Below are 24218 nucleotides of genomic sequence, written 5' to 3'. Positions count from 1 at the left end.
TCGGTACTGGTTTACACACTACCATGTCATTTGAAGCCCATGGTACAGTAGTGAGCACTTTGAAACAATAATGCCACAATGTTACTGACTTTTATCTAACAATACACAATCTGTAGCTAACATCAGTAATAAACATGATTGCAACAAGAGTTTACAGGTCTGTATTACAGTAAATTAATTAAGAATATGGACTTTCACTGCAGGAGAGAAAGCTAACAACTATCGTTATCCTAACTCCTCCGCTAACGTAATTTGGGCGGGACAATACAAAATGCTTACCTTCATACGCAAACAGGTACTGCTCAATGAAGAATTTGTATCCTTTGTCAAGTTTGGAACGTGTTGTCTGTAAGTGAACATTTGTCTGCAAGTCGCTGTACATCATCTAGATGTATTTTTGGCAGGTGTCGAAGGGACTGGGTAAACTCCATAGCGTTCCACTATGTATGTAAACATACACTGCTTTGATTCAGAACGGAAGTTGCGTGACGTCACGTGAAAAGGGCCTATTGCTGAGGATGTTGGGTTCTCGGATAGAGAAGAGCCGTAAACATTCATGTAGCGATGAGACACGGGTGATGGAGCAGAGTAATTTCAGTAATCCAACTGGCAAGGGAAACGAGACTGAACAAAGACATGGAGAGCCAAACAAAAACCAACAGGAGAGGCAAGACTGATGAGCATGAAACACAAAACAATCTGACACTGAACCACAAACAAGAGGGAGACTAAATAGGGAGAGGGAAATAAGGCTGATCACCAAATGAGTGGCATGTGCCAGTGTTGCCATCTCCAGTAACACACGAAGGAGCGGAAAACCATTCAGATACACAGAACAAAGCCAGATCGACTCAAAGGACAGTAACACTAGTAGTTATTTTTTTAAATACTAGTACTTATTCAATAGATACTGGTACCTCTTCATTAGATACTAGTATTCATTTTTAGATACTAGTAGTTTTTAAATAGATAGTAGTATTTATTCATTAGATTACTTATTCTAATTATAAGAGGCATGTGTATGTCAATATTTGTAGTTACTTTATTTTAATACTGTAGATGACGACAATTTTCCTTAAAGATTATGTGCAGTAAATTACAGTAAATAATTACAGCAAACTACTGTAATTGAATATAGGCTTTAGGCGCAGATCCCACAACATCTTTTTCTAAGGAGTATTCTTGCTGTGTTCATAATCTCTTTTTTATTATTATTATTCATAATTCAATATTTATTTGCATGGACACCCACAGGATTATCTCGGATCATTCCAAGGAAACAAATATCTGTTTATATGCAGTCAGTAAGCACTTTGTTACGCTCAGTCCATAATGAAGAAGGCCTACAACTGTAAGTTAGAAATTATTAGTTCTATTCAATTTTAAATTCCCTTTGGTATTGGTAGTTAGATAAACTGTATACTTTGTAATGTTGGTAATCTCTCTCTCTCTCTCTCTCTGAGCGCATGCGCGTGAGTGGCGAGTGAGTGGAAGCGTGGCTGTGAGAGCGTTTGTTAAGCTTATTTGCTTTCAAATAATCTTTAACCTTAAACTTTTTTTGTTTTTTCATAATTATCTTTTCTTTTTTCCCCTTGCTGGACAGTCTTACTTACAGTCAAGAAAGTTTGTTTGGTTTCGCTTGCACGGTTTTCAGACGCCGGTATGGCGTCTGTTCCCGTGCAAGGAATGCCAAATCTGTCACTTCGTAATGGGTGCAAATGTGTACCAGAGCCCGGAGTGACAGTAGAGGAACTGCTTATAGTTATAGGAGAACAGGTCGGATTTGAGAATATAATTTCAGCCTCACGGATGAACAAAGCTGTCGTCGTGTTTTTAAGATCAGACTCCCTGGTGTGTATAGATTGAAAAAGCTGGAAAGAAAGCCATCTATATATTGTGTGTTAAGGTGTCACATCTTCCTCAGCTTCGGAGTGTGAGAGAATCAAAATGGCAAGAGATCTTTGGACCAAGTGATTCCCCTAAAGGCTGCTGGAGGACCTTGTACAAACCTCCTATTGAGAAAAGAACTGGTGACCTGCAATGGAGGATTGTGCATGGTATAATAGCCACAAACAGACACAGAGCACACCTTGATCTTCAGGTCGGGGAGGGTTGTCCTTTTTGTGGAATACAAGAAACTGTTTTTCACCTTTTTCTTAATTGTGCGAGACTGCAACCTTTATTTTATAAAGTAGAAGAGTGGTGCCAAACCCTAGGGGAAGTTTTTACACCGGCAAGCTTTATTTATGGACCAAAGTACAGCAGAAATAGAATGGAGAGTCATGTTTTATTAAATTATTTATTCGGGCAAGCAAAGATGGCTATATGTTTATCCAGAAAAAATAAAATGAATGAAAAGTGTTCAACTGATGTAATGTTAATACTAAAGGGATTAATAAAATCCCGCATTAATATAGAGTTTAGCTATTATAAATTGATAAGCAACTTGCAAATTTTCAAACATAAATGGGGAGTAAACCAGTGTGTATGTGATATTGTCCTTGATGATTGTTTGCAATTTTATATCTGAGAAATGCTGCTTGTAAAAACTACACTCATATTTATGTGATTTTTTTATTTTATTTTTTCATATATTTTCTTAATCTTTTTGTAATAAAGAGACCTTAAAAGTCAAAGTCTCTCTCTCTCTCTCTCTCGCTCTCTCTCTCTCTCGTTTTTAAAGTATTGGTTGTCTTTGTTAGAGTTCTCCACAGGCATTAAGTTGAAGCATGGACCATACCCAAGACCATGTGACCCAATAAAAAATGAAAAGAATGTATTAGTAACATTTGTATCTATTGAATAAGTACTTGTATCTAATGGAATATTGACTAGTAATTAAAAATAGAAAATTAATTTATTTTCAAAAGAGTTTTTCACCCAGCCCAAATCTTACAAATATCAGAAACTGCACAAATCTTGGAGCAGTGGTGTCTCTATATTAGGGGTAAGTGGGCACTAAGATGTAGCACTGTTGTTCCTTTCACCCTTAGCCAATGAAAAGCTTTGATCATATGTATGTCAAGCTGACATTGTCAGAATTTACCACTTCTACCTCTCTCTCTCTCTCTCTCTCTCTCTCTATATATATATATATATAGAGACGAAAAGTACTCTGCTTACTACTATGCTTAATGTCAGTAACTATTCTGTTATAGGACACTTTCGCTCATGGATTAAATTAATCATGGCTCACAGTGAATAGTGAACTTCTACAACTGCATTAGTAACTGAAAATTATTGTGTGTGAATGATGCTGCCTCCATGCCCCTTGGTGTCAGTGTAAGTCCAAGAAGACATATCACAGTAATAATTAATGTATTCAATGTACAATTTAGAACCATTTTTCTTAAGAGTGTTTGGTTAACAAAATGTGAATTTAAACTTTTAAAAAGCTCAGATTTGATTCCTTTCAAAACTACCAGTGCATTCCCACCACTAGGAGGCCAAGCATGAGCTTTAGGTCCTTAGCAACTAATTAAGATTGAACTAATCAAGACATTAGACTTGTGAAAACAACAAGGTGCTCTTCGATGTCAAGAGGGTAAAAATGCTATTTTAAAATAGCACAGAGAACTGTGTATAGAAGTGACAAATGGAAAAAAAACATTGAGAGGACACATTTATTTCAGAATAATTATTTCTGCTTTAATAAACAGTAAATGTTTACACACTTAAAGGTGACAGACAGAGAACAGATTGATTAATTGCCAATACAAGTCAAGACCATAAATGTTCTTAAGATTCGAAACTACAAGTGGGCAAGCCCAGCCATTGTCCATTTGGTCCACATTTGGCCATTGATGAACCAGTCATAAAAAAGCCATCCATGCAGCTGAAGGTCACAACTTCATTGGGTATGTACCATAACCCTAGCTCAGTTTCCATGACTGCATTTTCCACCTCAGGTGGAGAACAGATAACTGATACAAAATCAGAGAAATAAAACATTAACACACATTTTTTCCCCATAAATTTAACAGCATTCTTCGATTTAGAGGTCATGTGAGAAATGTTGCCTTAAGTTGTTTTATAATTTAAGATTTAAGAACTCTTGCATGCCAGTTATCAGCCATTGACAACTATTACAAAATACTGCATTGTTCTTACAGGCAGAGTGAATACAGTAACCAGTTTGTAAGGGTGTTGCTTACACATATGGTATAGAACAAACCCCTAAAAACACTAGCACACCTTAGGATGACGTACTTGGTTCAAAGGGTAATTTTGGTTTCCAGTAACCATCTGCTCCACACTGGATTTGCTGTGCTCCAGTCAGACTGTATCCAGAAAGGCAGGTGACCTGAACAGTGGTGTTATACAAACCGTCATTTGGGGATGTCTGACCATTGAGGATGTTAAGGGCTTGACATTTCACTGAGAAACCAGAGAGACAGAGGAGCATGAATCGTCACTTCACATTCATGATTTTCAAAGTTCACTTGTGCAGTGTTCATCCTCTTTTCCTATTTGTTTTCCATAAATACTGCAGACTTGATATCTGGGCCCTGTTACTGATCACCCAATAGGCATTAACATTACCACTACCACTATTAACCATATTGAAATTGAAAATGTCAGGATTCATTTAATTGTAAGAATTTAGAACATCAGTTAAAAACCGTGAAATGCTGTGAAAAAATAGTTACTATGGTTACAGATGGTGTCTGCGTCGTGCTTGGCCAGGTGCTGCAGACCGAACATTATTTTTTATACCATGTGAAACTGGGGCTGCACACAAACGGCAAAATACGACAGAGAAATTTCATCTACCAGACTCATCTATACAGAAAGTGAATTAAATCAGATGCTTGGGAGCATTTGAATGACTGAGGGTTATTGCATATGGCAGATATCCAGTATGTTAAAACATGCAGACTGAAGTCATATAAAAAGGTACAACACATTCTACAAATAGGACAGGATGTTCCTCTAGTCATCCAACATTCAACTGTGGAGTTTAATATTTTTAGCTTTGGTGAATTTAAAGGGATGAATTGAGAGAACTTATCGGAATGTGCTTTTGTGTGATTACGTTAAGCAAAGTAAACTTTGAGTTCTGTCTTAATTCATTGTGTCCTTATGTAAAGCATTGCTTGTGTACAAATTCATCACATAAAAAAAAACAATCAGTCATTAAGTGACTTTAAATAGCCTGCTGTAGGGAAACGTTCCTGTTATCATGTGTAGTCCAATTAATTGCACCCCTGAAGGTGGCATGTGTTATCTGGCACCAAGACATTAACAGCTGATCTTTCAAGACCTGTAAGTTATAAGGTGGAGCCTCGTTGGTCCAACACATCCCACAGATGCTCAATCGGATTAAGATCTGGGGAATTTGGAAACCAGGGCAACACCTTGAACTATTCATCATGTTCCTAAACCATTCCCGAACAATGTGTGTAGTATTGTAAGGCGCATTATCCTGCTGAAAGAGGACACTGCCATCAGGAAATAACATTGTCATAACGGGGTGTACCTAGCCTGCAACAATGTTTAGGTAGGTGGCATGTGTCAAAATGACATCCACATGAATGGCCGGACCCAGGGTTTCCCAGCAGAACATTGCCCATAGCATCAAACTCCCTCGACAGGCTTGTCGTCTTCCCACAGTGCATCCTGGTGCCATCACTTTCCCAGGTAAATGGCTCAAACTTACATGGCCATCCACGTGATGTAAAAGAAAACGGGACGCGTCGGACCAGGTGACCTTCTTCCACTGGTCCAAGGTCCAGTTCAGATGCTTGCATGCCCATTGTAGGCACCCTTTGACAGTGGACAGGGGTCATCATGGGCACTCTGACCAGTCTGAAGCCATGCAGCCCAATGCGCAACAGGGTGCAATGCACTGTGTGTTGTGACACATTCCTCCCGTAACCATCGTTAACATTTTCTGTGACTTGTTCCACAGATGACCTTCACAGTTGTCAGTTTGGACCAGATGGGATAGCCTTTTTGCCCTTGCGAATTGATGAGCCTTGATTTGTCCCTCCTCTGACCTTTGTCCCTCCTGTTGTTAGGTACTCATCATGGCTGACCGGGAGCACCCCACAAGCCTTGTCGTTTCAGAGGTGATCCGTCCCAGTCATCTGGCCATAACAATTTGGCCCTTTTCAAAATTGCTCAGGTCTTTACTCCAGTCCATTTCTCCTGCATTCAACACATTAACTTGAGAACTGATTGTTTGCATACCATATAATCTACCCAGACCTTGACCTGTGGTCTTGTTAGGAGATGATCAACGTTATTTGCTTAACCTGTGAGTAGTCATACTGTTTTGGCTCATCAGTGTATACACAGGGCAATATAGATGCAACATAATAATATTTAATATTTGATTACCTGTATGTTAGTTACACAACTTGACTTCAAATTCAGAATCCTTCCTCACGGAAGGACTTTCTCCCCATGTCAGAACTTTAAAGGTATTTGTGGTTACCCACCTTGCTCACACTTGGGAAGACAAGGTGCCCAGGAACCATCTGCTCTACAGCGGAGTTGGTATGCTCCAATCAGTTTGAATCCAGGGGAGCAGGTGATCTGAACAACAGTGTCAAACTCCAAAGCTTGTGGGACTGCCTGACCATTGGGGATGTTAATGACTGGACATTTCACTGAGGAACCAGAGAGAGATTTTAAAATGGCATGTGAGAAAAGTATTTCAGAATCAGTCAGATTTACTGAACAGAACGGGATGTTTGAGATCCTGCCACGCAGCATATAACATTCTCTACTGATGGTTTTTAGGCCAAGAGCCCAGAGTTCACTTGCAGCTACACTGTTGCTATGAAGAGCCACAAAACGTACTACACAGGCAGTTTGAATATTGTAACAAAACTAAATACATGTGAAACAGGCCTTAATTATGAAAACCCTAGCACCTAGGATGGATTATGAACCGGGCTGATGACGCCAGCATTGGCGCAACAAATGCAAAATGTAATTAAATAGACAAAGAGTGCTTAAATGTGTGACAGCCATGATATCTCTACCTGGGCCTATAATCAGAGGCCCTACTAAAAAAATTCTTATATAATACAATCATATACAACAAACAATTATGTATTTTAGCATATTTGCACTTGGCTTCCTTACATGTTTGACACTTATGCATGTAAGGAATCCAAAAGCCGTGTAATTCATTGTCCCACATTAATGAGCTATTTGTCTTTCTAAATATTGCACAGGGGTAGAATATTTTTTTTTTTTCATTATTATAATATTTCCAAATACTTAATATGTCTCACTATTTGATCAACATTTGTTTTGGCATACACTTTGGATTGCTTCAACAGCTGCTCTAAATGTGTGGTCTACGGTGCGGCTCAATGAGTTGGAGTGTCTCATGATGCAATAACTCTGGTAAATACAACACAAAAAGTAGCAGTCATGGAATTTCTTGGTTCGTTTAAAATTCCGACCCATGCTGGTGCTTATGTTGAGGGAAGGGGGCCTCCAGGAAGCTGGTGCCACAGGGCCTCGCATGATCATAATCCATCCCTGCCTAGCACACATTAAGATCACCTACCTGGCTCACAGGTGGGTAAATTTGGTGACCAGGAACCATCTTCTCCACATTTAAGTTGAGGATCTCCATTCAGTTCAAATCCAGGAGAGCAGGTAATCTGAACAACGGTGTCAAACATAACCACTTGTGGGGCTGCCTGACCATTGGCGATGACAATGACTGGACATTTCACCTCTAAGGAACCAGAGAGAGAGAGAGAGAGAGTGAGCAGCATGTAGCATCTATGTCTTCACTTCGCATTCAAGCTTTCAAAGTTGCACCATGCTTCGCCAAACCTGCGAAGTGAACTTTACTGGTGAGTTTTAAACCTGTGTTGCAGGTTGGATTAATAAACGCTCATCATTTCAATGAACTGCATGGCATTGCTTTCAGGTCTTGTTGATGCATTGTTTTTATTAGATTGAAATAACTGCAAAATATAGAGATTAGTTTAGTAATGCTGTTCATGCTTAGAAATAGTGAGATAATATAGACAGACTATTTGCCTATATCTCGATTGCTTTCACGGTCGCTTTTTAACTTTTTGTCAAATGAAGTGCACTTTTTTACTGGTGTTTTGTGCTGCGATTAAATTATTAGGGATGTTTGTGCGTGGCATCATGTTTAGAGGTTGAGCAAGAAAAAATCTTTAATAGAATTGTAAAATGTCTGTTATGATCTACTTTTATCCATCATACTTGTTTTCATTTTAGGAGAACTAGGGCTACATTCAGGGAATTAGCATTCATTGTAAATGGCATATACGCTCACTGACCACTTTATTAGGAATACATGTACACCTACTTTTTCATGCGATTATCTAATCAGCCAATCATGTGACACCAGTGCAATCATGCAGACACAGGTCAGGAGCTTTAGTCAATGATCACATCAACCATCAGAATGGGGAAAAAAATGTGATCTCAGTGATTTTGAGTGTGGCCTGTGTCCAATGAAGCCACATCTTTCTGTTCTTGGCTGAAAGAATTGGAACCACACATGGTCTTCTACTATTGCAGCCCATCGTCCTCAAGGTTCGACGTGTTGTGCATTCTGAGATGCTATTCTGTTGCTGCTCTATTGTAAAGAGTCATTATTTGAGTTACAGTAGCCTTTTTGTCAGTTTGAACCAGTCTGGCCATTCTCTGTTGACCTCTCTCATCAACAAGGCATTTTCATCTGCAGAACTGCCGCTCACTGGATTTTTTTTTTTTCTGAGTAAATTGTAGAGCAGGGTGTCACGGATCATTGTCTGCTGGGTTGCCAGATCTTTTCTGTCATGAGTACAAATTACCAATTACAAGGATAGAACTGTACATTTGCAACGTTTGGGGCAACAGTGACCTCTATTGTTGAATCGTGTTAATATCTCCAGATTTGCGTAAACGACCGTTAAGTCAGAGGCTACATTTCTCTGATGTTAATTATAAGTTGTTGAATCACAGTAGCCTAATCCAAAAATGCTACAAATCGTTCTTTTTGGACAAGGTCTCTTTATGTTGCATGTACTAGCAGCGCTATTCAACAAGCGGCACACGGGCAGCATGCGGCCCTCGAGCCATCTTTTGGGGCCCACATTATAATTTCATCATAAAAATATATATTTATCAATATCCTATCAAATGTGCATGAATTCAATTGAGGTGTTCCTTTATCAGAAGATTTAGAGTAGCTCTCTGAATGCCTGAAGTACAGCACAGTTAGAGAGGGAAATAAACTGCAAATGAATAAAATAAAACACAAAGAATATCTGAGCACAGCTAATGTGAGATATCACTGCCTGCCTGGCAGACATCTCGACCTGGATGAAGGAACACCACCTGCAACTCAACCCAGTCAAGACCGAACTCCTTGTCTTTCCATCCAACCCTGCTGTTGAACACAACATCACCGTGCAGCTGGGTTCAACTACAGTATCGCCTTACAAAACGGTCAGAAATCTAGGGGTAACCATCGATAACAACCTAAATTTCACAGACCACATCTCAAAGATCATGTAGATTTACACTACAATATCAGGAAAATTAGACCCTTCCTTTCTGAACATGCCACACAACTGCTTGTTCAGTCACTTGTCATCTCTAGACTGGACTACTGTAATGCTCTCATTGCAGGCCTCCATACATGCGCAATTATGCCTCTGCAAATGATCCAGAATGCAGCAGCACGTCTGGTCTTTAATGAACTAAAGAGAGTGCATGTAACACCACTCTATGTCTCTCACCACTGGTTGCCGGTTGATGCATGTATCAAATTCAAGGCTCTGATGTCTTACTGGGTCTGCTCCAGCATACCTAAAATAATTTCTGCAGAACTACAGACAATGATAAAATGAGCCCAAGTCCAGCTTTTTCCAAAAGTAACAAAAGACATGAAAACAAAAGACCAAAAGACTAGAACGAGAACTGGACATGTCATGTCATGACTTGATTTGAATACAACTTTACAATAATACTGAACGAGGGACAAAGGCAAACATGAGGGCTTACAAGGTTAACGAGACACACTGGGGAACAATAAAGACAGGGAGGAAACAGGAATAGGAAACAGTGACAAGACAAGAACCCCAAACTAAACTTCAAAATAAGACTCCAACATGACTTGCACTCCTAGCGGCCACTTCTCTTACAAAAATTCTATACAAGCCACAAACTTGCCTGCAAATTTGCTGCTCATGTTTTTCACATGCAAATGAGCTTTTGATTGGCCGCAAATGTTTGCCAGAAGTTTGCAGCTCTTTGCCGGTAGTGGTGAACCTCCAGCAAACCTTTGGCAACAATGGACTATTTGCCGAAAGTTGGCCGCAAAGCTCATTTGCATGTGAAAATTGTCAGAGGCGAATTTGCGGCAAGTGTGTCATGAACTCTCAATTTTCGAAAGGGCTGGGAGAACACATATGTTACATTTACTTTGACAATGGAGCAATGATGCTGATTTTTAGCATGACTAAATGATAAACTTACCCTCGCATATCGGGCTCGTTCCATTCCAGTCATCATCCTGACACACACGGACACGGTCACCTCTCAAAACAAATCTGGTTAAAAAAAAAATTTTACTCACATAAACTATATAAAAACTGCTTTATATATATATATATATATATATATATATATATATATAATTATTGAAACTGGCCTGCTTTAATGAACCACATAGTTCAAAATTAACTAAAAATGTACATTAAGGCCCAAGTAAAATCTAAAAAAGGCTCTGATCACAACTTATTTGAATACAAAATAAAAGAGTATAAAATAAATATTTAAATTTAAAGAATCAAATATGCATCCATGTCATTAAATTTAAACATTTAAGCAAAATTCCTAAGATAAAATAAAACTGGGATAAGTCAATATGCAAATCAGGTTCACCGTCTGTCGCTCACTTCGATGTTGTGTCGAAGAAGCGACACTAGGGGTCTCTCTTGATCGCCTTTTGCATCTCTGATCTATGAGAAAAGGCCAATGAGAAATTTGCACACAGAATTTGCATGTCCCGCCCCCGGACATACGGGTATAAAGGAGGGGAAATTAATCTGTTTCATTCAGAAATTTTCTTCGGAGCCGATGGTTGTGTATGCAGCGAGCTGCGAGTCACACACTGCTCCTCTCATCTCTGAGCGATTGCTGTTGGATCTACGGCGTATATCAGCGACTTTCTTCCTTCTCTGCATGGCAGTGCAGTTTGCCCCTGTGCGCTTCGACAGCGCAACTAAAAGAGTTGAGTTTCTCTAAAAGAGTTATTTTCGCTAAAAGAGCAATAACACAGCTGAGGTTGAACGTCATTTTCAGGACGCGTCTTTATAAAGATGCCTTTCCGCCCCGTGTAGTTCCTGGATGTGGTAGAGTGCGCTCTGCTTCTGACGACCACAGGCGCTGTCTTGTGTGTCTGGGCTGCGATCACACCGAGGCAGCGTTTGTGGATGGCTCATGTTATCACTGCGAGAACATGGCCATGGCAACGTTGCGGTCGCAGTTTTCCTTCAACAGAAGGAACACCACTCTAGCCACCTCTGCGATGTTCCTTCTTCCAATGGGATTGAGGATGACCCAGATGGCGATGGAGGCGATCTGGGGATGGCAGCGGGCTCGGTTCCGCAGGGTACGCCCCCGCAAACCACCCGCCCCCCGGCAAGCTCGTTGACTTCCGTCCGGGCTCGTTGACTTCCGTCTTGAGCCCCCCGAGCTGGATAAGCTCGCTGCTGCATCGGAGAGCGGTCCCACGTCTGACGCGGATGACTCGACTGGGCTGCCACCTTCGGGCCAGCATGCCCAGTTTGAGGCTGACGCCCAGATGTCCGACATGCTTGCCCGGGCTGCCGCCAGTATGGGGCTGGACTGGAACTCTTCATCCTCCACATAGCCTTCGCAGCTTGACGATTGGTTCCTCGGGTCTGCGCGCCGCTCACAGACGCGCCCTCCTCCGCGGTTCCTTTCTTCCCGGAAGTGCATGATGAGCTGACAAGTTCATGGAGGACACCCTTCTCCACCAGTCACAAAGCCTCTCGCTCATCCGCTCTCACGTCCATCGACGGCAGAGCAGCCCACGGGTACACGGCGGTCCCCCAGGTGGACCAAGCGGTTGCGATCCTAGAACGCTGCCACCTGGCGGGGTCGCCCTGTGCTCCCCTCCAAGGTCTGTAGTATGACGTCTTCACTGACCTCTAGAGCCTACAGTGCCACTGGACAGCCGGCCGGTTCTGACGAGTCCAGAGGACGCCTCTACGGGACCTCCTACTCAGTCACTAACCCGCCCCCTGCCGGGTGTGCAGAGCAAGGTAAGAGCTTCGAGTCTTCTCTCAGCACCAGAGCCTCGGGACGCATCCTTGCCTCCCAATGCCACATTACCTGCTCTGCCCCACCGGGTACATAAAAAAATAACCGTGCCCCTAGCTCGGAGTTTGGACGCATGGCTCTCACTTCCCAATCCGTCACACCATTCGACTCGGTTACGCTATTCAATTTGCCAGACCCCCCCCCATTGGGGCCCCCGCTTTACCACAGTTCACAGTGAACATAACAAAACCCTGCGCAGTACATGTACACGGCTCAGTGCATGGCGCGATTTAAATTGGACCCCTAGTGTCGCTTCTTCGACACAACGTCGAAGTGAGCGACAGACGGGGAACGTCTAGGTTACGGATGGAGGGAACGAGACATTTTGTCCTCCCGGCCACATCACTGAACCGAGCCACTGTTGCGGCCGAACCATTTTCGGCTCCTCAGAAAAATCCTGAATGAAACAGATGCATTTCTCCTCCTTTATACCCGTATGTCCGGGGGCGGGACATGCAAATTCTGTCTGCCAATTTCTCATTGGCCTTTTCTCATAGATCAGAGATGCAAAAGGTGCTCAAAAGAGACCCCTAGTGTCGCTTCTTCGACACAACATCTCGTTCCCTCTATCAAGGAACGGAGGTTACATCCATAACCTAGACGTTTTCCATACCCTTTATTACACTCATGAGTGACTTTATCGCCATATGATTGTCCCTCTTGGTTGTATTGTCCGTTCTTTATGGCTCTCAACGGCTTGCACTTTTTCTCTGGGAGAATAGACATGAAAATATTAAAGTGTGGAGACATAGGCTATCTTCACACAGGCAGACACATCCATTGCTAAAGTTTAAATTTACACAAGTTGCGTTATTATGACAACCAATGTGGCCGTGCTACCAAATGGACTGCAGTCCTGTGAGTGAAATAAAATAAAATAATATCAGATCTGGCCACTTTACTTCCAGTTTGAATAGTTGGTCCTAAAAAATTCTCAGATTTCTCAGATTCTCAGTGTAAATTAAGCCATAGATTATGTGATTGTTACAGAGACGTGTCATACTTTGGCATTTCATTTCCACGGGTGTCCAGCGTCCATCCATACACCGCGACCTTGGACTGCCATCCTTTTGCTTGTAACCAGGAGCGCATTTATATTCCACATTCTTCCCGTTGTTGAAGACTGATGTGAAACGATATTTGTCGTCCAGCTGCATTTCCGGATAATCTTCTGGTTTGCCACATTGTTTATGTTTGCCAGACTCTGAAACTGACAAATGAATAAACAGTTTCAAAGCACAGCTCAACACTAAACTGACTTCAAGAGGTCCATAAAATAGTAAATCTTACAAACTGTGTGGATACCAATGAAAAACAAATGTCATGAATTTGCGACATGAATCCGCTAGTTTTAAAGTTAGCAACAGCGATAGCAGTATCATTTGTTCACACGACTTTCGAATTGTGAAAAAAGAAATGGCTGTGCACAAAACCACTCCATGGTCAATAAACGAGGTGCAGACGGTCCACTCGTTAGAGATGAGCCAAATGATAAAGTCTCTCAGGAAGTGTCTCAGCTGTTGGCCGCACACGGCTACCACCGGACCTACCAACAGTGTAGGGAAAAGTAAAAAAAACTTAAAAGTGACTACAGAACCATCAAGGAAAAGTAGAAGTGGTTTGAACAAATGGACACTATCTAAACCAGCGAGCAATGGGAGGGAGAGTGCCCTGGACTGGCGTTGATCCACGATGGAGGATGGTACGTTTTGTTACATTAAATCTAATGGCTGTTGTTTTTGCTTACATGGGATGGGTATGTGTCCTCACAGGGAAGAGAACAGTCACTCTATAGCCGCGCTCTGCAATTAAAGGCAGCAGTGATGAGGCGCCATTACATGAAAAATCAGGTGTGTTTCGTCACACTGCCAGCAAAGTATTTAAGTTCTGTCACAATACTTATACTACATACACTGATTAGATTTTATATTTCATACTGTTTTAGAAAACACAATTTGCATTAGGGTGCAAATAGCATGTTCCACTATTTATACTAAGTATAAAAGGAAAATTTTGATTTCAATGACCTTGACTGTGGCAAGATTGTTGCCAGATGGGCTGTTTGAGTATTTCTGTAACTGCTGATCTCCTGGTATTTTCACACACAGCAGTCTCTAGAATCTACTCAGAATGGAGCCAAAAACCAAAAACATCCAGTGAGCGGCAGTTCTGCGGATTGAAACTCCTTGTTGATGAGAGAAGTCAACGGAGAATGGCCAGACTGGTTTGAGGTGCTCAGTGTGTGTACCCGTGTTAATAATCTACCGCCGATCAAAACCCTAGCACACCTTAAGATCACCTACCTGTCTCACAGGTGGGTAATTTAGGTGTCCAGGAACCATCGGCTCCACAGGTGACATTCTGTGCTCCATTCAGTTTGAATCCAGGAGAGCAGGTGATCTGAACACTGGTGTTATACACGACTGCTGATGGGGCTGCCTGACCATTGGGGATGGTAATGACTGGACATTTCACTAAGGAACAAGAGAGAGAGAGAGAGAGAGAGAGAGAGAGAGAGAGAGAGAGAGAGAGAGAGAGAGAAGCATGTGGTGAGTCTTCTCATTCAAGCTTTTCAAATTGTTTGCCCCCTTTTCTTTTTTTACTATAAATCCAGCAAACTTGATATTTGGCCCACGTTTCTGATCACCCAATAAGCATAGGTCTTCAGTTCATCCTCACTGTTTTGAGTACTTCAGTTCTTACCTAATTCTCTCCATTTGGATTCATCTAACCTCATCAACTTACTGTGACAAAAACACAAATCACTAACTTTTGTGCATTTTGAATCAGACATAAAAGGAATAATTTGGGATACAGAATCTGTTTGAGATTAATTCAGTTACCAATTCCATTCTTAAAACATTTGAGTAGACAAGAACAAGTTCATCAGGTTACACTGGTCAAACTTTACACATCACTGTCGAATCAATAGCGGGGTTGTGGCATTTCATGTTCAAGGGTGAGCATCCTTCCACATAGAAGGACTTCATATCAAAACTCTGAAGGTATTTGTGGTCACCTACTTGGCTCACAGGTGGGAACACTTGGTGTCCAGGAACCATCTACTCCACACTGGAGTTGCGGTTCTCCATGCAGTTCGAATCCAGCAGAGCAAGTGATCTGAACAACAGTGTCAAACTCCACAGCTTGTGGGGCTAATTGACCATTGGCAATGACAAGGACTGGGCATTCAACCACTGAGGAATCAGAGAGAGAGAGAGAGAGAGAGAGAGAGAGAGAATGAGAGAAAGAGATACCAGAGAAGCATGTGGCATGTCTTCACTTTACATTCAAGCTTTCAAGTACATGTGCAGTGTTATCAATCGTCAGTTAGGTGTTATTCTTACTTGGGGTTGGAAATGAAAATGCATGTCAGGCTTTTCAGCCTACAGAAGTATTTACTAAAGCTCTATTTGGCCAGCAATCTATTCACAGGGGACAAGGGATTTTTGATGCAAGTTTAGTCATCGTGGCTACACCATGCTAGCCAGCAGAAATTACTATCCAGCCTTGTTGTGCTGATGGGGTACATTGTAATGCAGTGTTAAATTAGAGCAAACTATATGAAACTCCATGCTGTGTGTGTGTGTGTGTGTGTGTGTGTGTGTGTGTGTGTGTGTGTGTGTGTGTGTGTGTGTGTGTGTGTGTGTGTGTGTGTGTGTGTTTGTGTGTCATTAATCCCTGCATTATTGGGGGGATTAACTAATAATTTAGTTAATCTATGTATTTAATTGGATCAGATACAGATGTTAGAGGGGGATTTGGTCAGATGTGCCCCTCACCTATGGGGCACGTTGCAACATTTCACTTTCATTCTTTCCAAGTAGAAGGCGAAACAAGTATAAGCTGTATTCCTGAAATAAGACCATGTATTTGTATCAGACGTGGAAAATTAATGTGAAAAAAGAAAAATACTTTGAACCCCAAGTGCATTTGCAAAAACTTGATAAATCCAAAAAAATGTTAGCTTGTGCCATGCTCTTTCTTACCTCTCGTCCCATGCCAAATAGTTACAGTCTGAATAGGGATTAAAACATTTAAGGATATGAAAATTAAACGTATTGTATGGCAAGCCGTTTTAACATTTATTCCTTAAAACTTACTAGTATCTATTTTTTGTTACTAGTATCTATTAATTTTTGTTACTATTAGGGATGTGCCTGAAGCCCTTATTCAGAAAGGCACAAATAATGACTTCAAAACAAATAACAGATTAATAGTCATATTTTATGAATAGAAACTATAAATGTACGAGTTACTCTTAAAAATGGGAGTTTCATTTAGTTTTGATGCACTTCTGATTTAAGCCCCACCCACACCTGGTTCAATCCGAATACAGAGACAGATACAGATAATGACTTCTCTACACACCCCTAGTTACTAGTATCTATTTTTATGTTACTAGTACTTTTTTGTTTCTAATAACTATTATATTAGGTACTAGTATTTATTGTGACAGGGTGGAGGTCGGGGCCGGGTCGTGATTCCACACACCCGGTCCCTTATCAAGCTAATCAAGCCTCCGAGAGGGATAAAGGCTGACTGCGGACAGTGGTGCGACAGATAGAGAGCATTTATGGGCAGCTGTCCATCCTATGTGTGTGTTTGTGTCTTTTGGTTTCAGTTTTACATTAAAATATTATTTATATTGTACTAGTGCGGACACATGCGGTGCCTGTTTATTTTAATTTTCACATCTGAAAAAGTAATAAAAGGACTTACATTTTAAACTTTCTCTCACCCACACTTATATAGCTTCTAATGATATGGATTTAACTACTGGAGTCATATGGATTATTTGTATATTTACTTTATGTCGTTTTTGGAGCGCCAAATGTCTGGTCACCATTCGCTTGCATTGTAAGGACCTACAGAGCTGAGATATTCTTCAAAAATATGTTTTGTGTTTTGCTGAAGAAAGAAAGTCATACACATCTGGGATGGCATGAGGGTGAGTAAATAATGAGAGAATTACAATTTTCATCCATTTTTGGGTGAACTGTCCCTTTAATTTAAAGGCTAAAGTCTCATTGGGAAACTTCTATTAAAAACATGTCTTTAATACACAGAGTGTGTGTGACTTCAGGCTGGTAATGCAAGTCTAGTGTCCCTCATCATGAGTAGACTAATTAATACTTATTTCCTCTGACACAGGAGAAGTGATGCTGACGAAAGTATAAACTCACCCTCGCATGTTGGGCTCGTCCCACTCCAGTCATCATCCTGGCACACACGGACACGGTCACCTTTTAAAATATATCTATAAGAAAAAAATGATATTATTAAAATACATTAATACAACAAAAATATCCTTTAAGGTGCAATATGTAACAATTTACATATAATATTCACCTTTTTTTTTTTTGCCAATGTGTGAACGGCTTGTAACGCAACTTGAAAAAATGAGCCCTTCGCTGATTTCCAAGGTTGCTTATTAAAGTCTCTAGACTGATTTTCATGCGAAGGGAGCGGGTCGCTTTTGCTGGGAAAATCCATGGATGTGACGTTTATGTGCGTGCCCGAGAACCTTGCCTCAGACAGTTATAGCTTCTCTTCTGCTATTCAACAGTGACAACAGACAGTAAACACTAGGTAACATTATCTTAGAGATGGAGTCCAGCACAACACCGACTCCTACACAAACTCAGAGTAAGCCAAAAAAAATAAATAATCTACTGAATCCCGTCTGGCTAAGCGGAAACGTGATCGTGGTCGAGCGAAAACTAGAGTGAACATCGGCAGGGCATTTGATTCCTGGAGGGACCTTCGTTCAGTTTTGGGGAACAAAACCGACCCTGAATTGGCGTTCTTCTTATTGGCCAGGTAATCTTACATAACTGCAAAGCAAGTGAAATATAGTGCCATAAGGATTGATCATCCTTATGTCATTTTAACTAACTTTATCTTGCCTGCCAACCCTGATAAATTGCAAGCTACCTTGCTTCATAACTTTCAAATAATTTCAACGACCTTCTCTTTATACTAAATGTCAGGTATACAAGATAAATGTATGCAAATACACTGGTTTCTTGATCGTAGTAGAACATGACATACAAAACATACAATAGTTCAACATAACAGTGCAGTGCAACAGTAAACAGTCTGGTATAGTTCAGTAGTATATAGCTGTACGTGTGTATCAGTATGATATGTTAGCTGATTAGTAGTTTTAGATTACTCTCAAAGTTTGTAGTACAACAATGTAACTGTGTAATTTTAATTATGCTACCTCATCTGTCAGCATAATGCCGGTGGATCTTGTTCAGTCTCTTTGTAAGTTACGTCATTGTTTTGGCCGATGCTCGCTCACGTCCCTATGGAGTGTGACGAGCAACAGGCAGCTGGCTGCAGTTCACTAAACGGCCACAGGTGTCATTAATAACAAGGGTTTCTGAATCTTACATACTGCACCTTTAAGGAAACACTGACCTGCTTTAATAAACCACTTAGTACAGAAAAGACCTGGAACAAACTTTAAAATATACATTAAGGTCCAAGTAAAATCTGTAAAAGTCTCTGATATAAATCAATAAAAACAATATAAAAGAAATATTTAAATTTAAAGAATCAAATATTCATCCATGTCATTCATTTGAAACATTTGAGCAAATCTCCTGCGATAAGCAGGCTAACAAAAAAAAACTGGGATAGGAGCTTTTGTAAAGATCACTTAAAAGACCAATGTTGCAAATCAGGTTTTCCATACCCTTTATTACACTCATGAGTGACTTTATCGCCATATGATTGTCCCTCTTGGTTGTATCGTCCGTTCTTTATGGCTCTCAATGGCTTGCACTTTTTCTCTGGGAGAATAGACATGAAAATATTAAAGTGTGGAGAGATAGGCTATGTTCACACAGGTAGACAAATCCAAAGAAGGAGATAGCTGGAGGCATTGCTCCAACATGGGGCGGGAGCTCCAAACTGCCATTAAAGATATGGGGAACCCATGACCTAACCCTTTCCCTAACCTTAACCGTGAGTGGACGTGAAGCCCTCTTTTTGAGTTTGTGCAACCCCCTTCTGGAGTAACCACACCCTCTATTGGAGATCCCACCCCCATTTGGAGGACTCCGGCCTGCAGCTATACCCAGAGGTGGGTAGTAACTCGTTACATTTACTCCATTACATTTACTTGAGTAACATTTTGGGGAAAATTTTACTTTTAGAGTAGGTTTAAAAGTGGGGACTTTTTATTCTCACTCAAGTAAATTTCGAATGATTTTTTTTACTTTTACTTCTTTACAATGTGTGGCATTACTGTCGTTACATTACTGGGTTTCATTTTAATAAATGTGTAATTTATTGAGAGATTATTGAATGTGACTTTTACGAGAGCGGAAGTTCACAGCTGCGCATGATGAGACGCTCCCACTTGAGTGATGAGACTGTCACTCAGTCACTGCTACAGCATCAAACTCTTCAAAGTGAAACACTTTCTTCACTCCACACAGTAAAAAAAGTATAGTAAAAAAAGTATAGATTAGTCATGCTATGCCTTCATCTAACACCAAGACAAGCTGATATTTCAAGATTAAAGTCACAGCTCCAACTTTAAGCAACACGCTGAGGTAAATTTTGACTCTAATTCTAACGCGGGCTTTTCTGTGTAATGAGATGCTCATTTTCAGGGTGATTCTGTAACTGGGCTCTTATGACATCAGTTTTTAAGTGTACATTTTTAAATCAGTGCAGCAAAATACCAGTGTGCTTTGTCCTGCCTGTCATAAGCAGTATTTATGCATTTACTCTGTGCTTTCACGGGGGTACTGGAAACTATCGCAGCTACTTCAAGCGAATTAACTGTATAAATCCACGTAAACACTCAAGTTGAGCGTAAATTGCTGCCATTGGCGTGATCGACAACTGGAGTGAGAACAGACAGCATTTCTGCACATGCAGAGCGAAGCCCGTGCATGTGATGTGCACAAGGCAATCATCTCGACGAGAGTGGCTGTGTCCGCAATCGTTCACTCATTCACTATTTTCTATATAGTGAATGGCATTAAGTGCACTATGTCTCAGCAGTAAGTGAACAAAATGTGTGAATTCGGACGAGAGTGTCGGAGCTCTGGGAATGGTGCAGAAACATCACATATGACATTTTTAAATGGGCCTTATTTGTTATTCTTATCAAATAATATATTAATACAAAAATCCTCATTCTGTTTGTAATTTTTATACTGTGTGTTACTATAAAGAGTAACCACATTTGATCAAATAAAGAGTGCATTTTAAAATGTATCTGTATGTTTTGTCTCTCTATATGTTATTATATTATTTTAATCCAGTAATGATTTTTCAAAAAGTAATTTACTACATTCAGCATGAAATAAAATATTGCAGGAGTGAAGGAAGCAGTAAACTCCCAGCTCGTATGTCTTCCCCATGGTGGTTTGTGGGAAATTAACTGTCATCGATTGTATTTGAAATGTACACTTGAAATAAGAGTGCATTGTGGGTAAGAATGAGTGAACAAAAGTAGGGAACGAGTGGCTCACTCAGAATTCAGATACGCCTACAAAATAGCAAAAACTCGAAATAGTGCACTTTATAGTGGATAGGGGGCGGTTTCAGACGCAGTGTTCCACAATCAGGGTTGGTGCCCTACGTAGGCTGCATTCTCTGCATTTAGAGAGTGGCGGTACTGCTGTACAGAACTACCAATCTAAATACTTTTGACACTGAAAACTGTAACTACACTGAAACAAGAATCCACACAGGATTTAAAAGCTATGAAATAGCAAAAGAAGGCATTAATAAAGCATGATCTTGCCTTGGTTTATATTTCAGCATTATATATAATGTCCTTGTGGGACATTTTCACGTTTTCACTGTAATAATGACTAGAAATGTTTCCAAACCTCTCTTCTAATTGACAAATTCGTCCAGATCTGACAAGAGCCCTTAAAGAAAAAGTTCACCCAAAAATTACAATTCTCATTATTTACTCACCCTCATGCAACCCCAGATGTGTGTGACTTTCTTTCTTCTGCTGAACTTAAATTAAGATTTTTAGAAGAATTATTATTGAGTTAATCTTGCGGTAAAGCTTGACCTAACTACATGCTTGTGTCTTGTCTCTTTATTCCTGCATCAACTGCCGTTTATTGAATATTAATGACGGGATGGTGAAGGAGAACATGAGTGGGGAGGTCGTGCCACGATCAAAGGTTTGTTGTTAAATCCTAAAAGACGTGTCAAGAAAACACAATGATAATCCCTTCATATGTGGAGAGAAAATCTAAACGTCATCAGTGCATACATCTGTATCTCTCCCCTATTAAATATTTGGAATAATCATATCATCATTCTAATCTAATGCATCACAATCTTAACTGTAGCCTATTATGTCACGCATTAAGTAGTATTGAACTTTTAATGACTCAAAACATCAACTGAACAAGTGAACAAGATAATATTGCATACTTTGACTTTAATCAATTGCCATCTGAATTTATTTGAGTGCCATAGGCTAATTTATGCATTATATATGTGCAGATGAAGAAGCTCAGCAAATGCGATTCACGGAATTATAGGGCAAGGTTAATTAAAGAAGTGCAATAATAGAAAATAATTAGGCAATAATACATAGACCCAATAATGTTTCTTTTTTTTTCGTAATGTATAAATTTGATTTAATTTAATGTTTTGTTTTTGTTCTGCTAATTTATAAAAAAATATATATAATTTGGTAAATTATATTTTTAATTTAATATTAATATTCTATTTTTTGTTTTTTCCATCAAGAAATGTATTTAATTGATCAAACCCAGAGAATGCTGCCGATATGTTTCAAAAGTAAGCTATAAAAATATTTAATTTAGTCTTGGGCTAATGTTAGTGTTCTAATAAAGCACATTGTAGCTTTTCTTCTAGTATTGTGTATTTATTTTTCATTTAATACATATTCTGCATGGAAGGTTGTGATATTAAAAAGCATACTGAAATAACTTTACACTGGAGAGGTATTTAGGCACTGATTTTGCCATGGAGCGAACATGAGTGAGCGAGGAGCTGGAAATGGACAACCCGGAGTGGAGCGGGAGTGGAGGGATTAAAGAATCCATTGAGTGCGGAGGGAACTGTTGAAGCTCCACTCCACTCACATACTCTGGTAGCAACATTTTAAAGCTAAACAAACAAACAAACACAAGTCAGCATAAAAATAATCCATAACACTCTAGTGGTTAAATCAGTATCTTCAGAAGTGATGTGATAGGTGTGGATGAGAAACAGAGAAATCACTTTCACATTCTTCTTGTGATTCACATCCTACTCTGCATATTGCCACCTGCTGTTTACAAAAAATGACAAATATTGATCTGTTTCTCACCGACGTCTATCATATCACTTCTGAAGACATGGATTAAACCACTGGAGTCGTATGGATTACTTTTATACTGCCTTTATGTGCTTTTTGGAGCATCATAATGTTGGCCTACAGAGCTAAAATATTCTTTTAAAAATCTACATTTGTGTTCTGCAGAAGAAAGGAAGTCATACACATCTGGGATGGCATGAGGGTGAGTAAATAATGAGAGAATTTTCATTTTTGGGTGAACTATCTCTTTGTGAAAGTGAAAGTGAAAACTTGAAATAATTTAATATTCTGTCGTAATTTCTCTACCCTCATGTTGTTCCAAACCAGTGTGACGCTTTGTATTCTGTGAAACACAAAATATGTTAGACAGAAGGTTTGGAACTGACAGTCTCGGTCACCATTCACTTTCAATATATATATATATATATAAACATTCACTGAAAGTAAATAGTGACTCAGGCAAATATTCTGTCTAATATCTCCTTATTGTGCTGCATGGATGAAAGAAAGTCATACAGGTTTGGAACAACATGATGGTGAATGATGACTGAATTTCCATTATTAATAATAATAATAATTCTGTAGTACATGTTCAATGTGTATTATATAATGGAATATAAGGGAGTAAACGTCTAGTATGTCATTTGTGAAAGTAAAGAGTTACTTTCTTACTCAAGTAATTATTTATGTTAGTACTTTTACTTGAGTACAGTTTTTGGCTACTCTACCCACCTCTGGCTATACCTACATGTACCAAAGGATAAGAAACATTAAATAAAATAAAATCTGACCACATTATTTGCAGTTTGAACAGTTGGTCCTAAAAAAAAATCTCAGATTTTTTCAGCAGTGTAAATTAAGCCATAGATTATGTGATTGTTACAGAGACGTGTCATACTTTGACATTTCATTTCCACGGGTGTCCAGCGTCCGTCCTTACACCGCGACATTGGACTGCCATCCTTTTGCTTGTAACCAGGAGCGCATTTATATTCCACATTCTGCCCATTGTTGAAGACTGATGTGAAACGATATTTGTCGTCCAGCTGCATTTCCGGATAATCTTCTGGTTTGCCACATTGTTTATGTTTGCCAGACTCTGAAACTGACAAATGAATAAACAGTTTCAAAGCACAGCTCAACACTAAACTGACTTCAAGAGGTCCATAAAATAGTAAATCTTACAAACTGTGTGGATACCAATGATTATCAAATGTCATAGTTTGAGAAATTATCTAAGGAACACTGTTTTACACTTGTTAATAAAATCTGCTAGGTTAAGCAATCTGTAACTCACCTACAAAGTGTGCAAACACAAATATCAATATTGTCCTCCAAACATGTGCCATTTTCATGAAGCTCTACAGCTCTTCACGAGTGAAAGCTTCTGTCTTGTCTGAAACAAACCCTACATCACCACTGACATACCAGTCTTAAATAGTATGTAATATACCTGCAGCCAGGGCTGTAACACCCCACCCAGACCTGGGTGGGGTGTCAAGAATTGTACATTGTTGACATTCTACACTATTTCTCTTTCTTTGTTCTGTCC

At 39.9% G+C, this 24218-nt stretch overlaps 1 protein-coding gene across 1 annotated transcript; it reads right to left on the bottom strand.

Annotated features, from left to right (window-relative positions):
* Nucleotides 1-3692: 3692 nt before the first annotated feature.
* Nucleotides 3693-24060, bottom strand: LOC127619328 (sushi, von Willebrand factor type A, EGF and pentraxin domain-containing protein 1-like). The gene is made up of 13 exons (XM_052092210.1): nucleotides 23964-24060; nucleotides 23565-23771; nucleotides 19049-19145; nucleotides 17529-17602; nucleotides 15366-15539; nucleotides 14646-14816; nucleotides 13346-13552; nucleotides 12956-13052; nucleotides 10471-10544; nucleotides 7529-7702; nucleotides 6444-6614; nucleotides 4210-4377; nucleotides 3693-3923 (listed from the first exon to the last, which is right to left on the bottom strand). The coding sequence occupies exons 1-13, from the start codon at nucleotides 24019-24021 to the stop codon at nucleotides 3739-3741; spliced, it is 1857 nt and encodes a 618-aa protein (XP_051948170.1). The 5' UTR covers nucleotides 24022-24060; the 3' UTR covers nucleotides 3693-3738.
* Between the last annotated feature and the right edge of the window lie 158 nt (nucleotides 24061-24218).

Source organism: Xyrauchen texanus, chromosome 25 (assembly GCF_025860055.1).
Source record: "Xyrauchen texanus isolate HMW12.3.18 chromosome 25, RBS_HiC_50CHRs, whole genome shotgun sequence".
Taxonomy (NCBI): domain Eukaryota; kingdom Metazoa; phylum Chordata; class Actinopteri; order Cypriniformes; family Catostomidae; genus Xyrauchen; species Xyrauchen texanus.
Note: the sequence above shows the minus strand (reverse complement) of the source record. Positions and strands in the feature narration are given on the sequence as shown.

What these genes read in the sequence shown, in the direction of transcription:
- LOC127619328 (XM_052092210.1), bottom strand. Translation starts at nt 24,021, where the DNA reads ATGAAAATGGCACATGTTTGGAGGACAATATTGATATTTGTGTTTGCA. An exon ending in GACGAGCCCAACATGCGAGG is followed by an intron (nt 15,540 to 17,528) that starts GTGAGTTTATAC and finishes CTGATTCCTCAG; the next exon opens with TGGTTGAATGCCCAGTCCTT. An exon ending in TTTACCCACCTGTGAGCCAG is followed by an intron (nt 6,615 to 7,528) that starts GTAGGTGATCTT and finishes CTGGTTCCTCAG; the next exon opens with TGAAATGTCCAGTCATTAAC.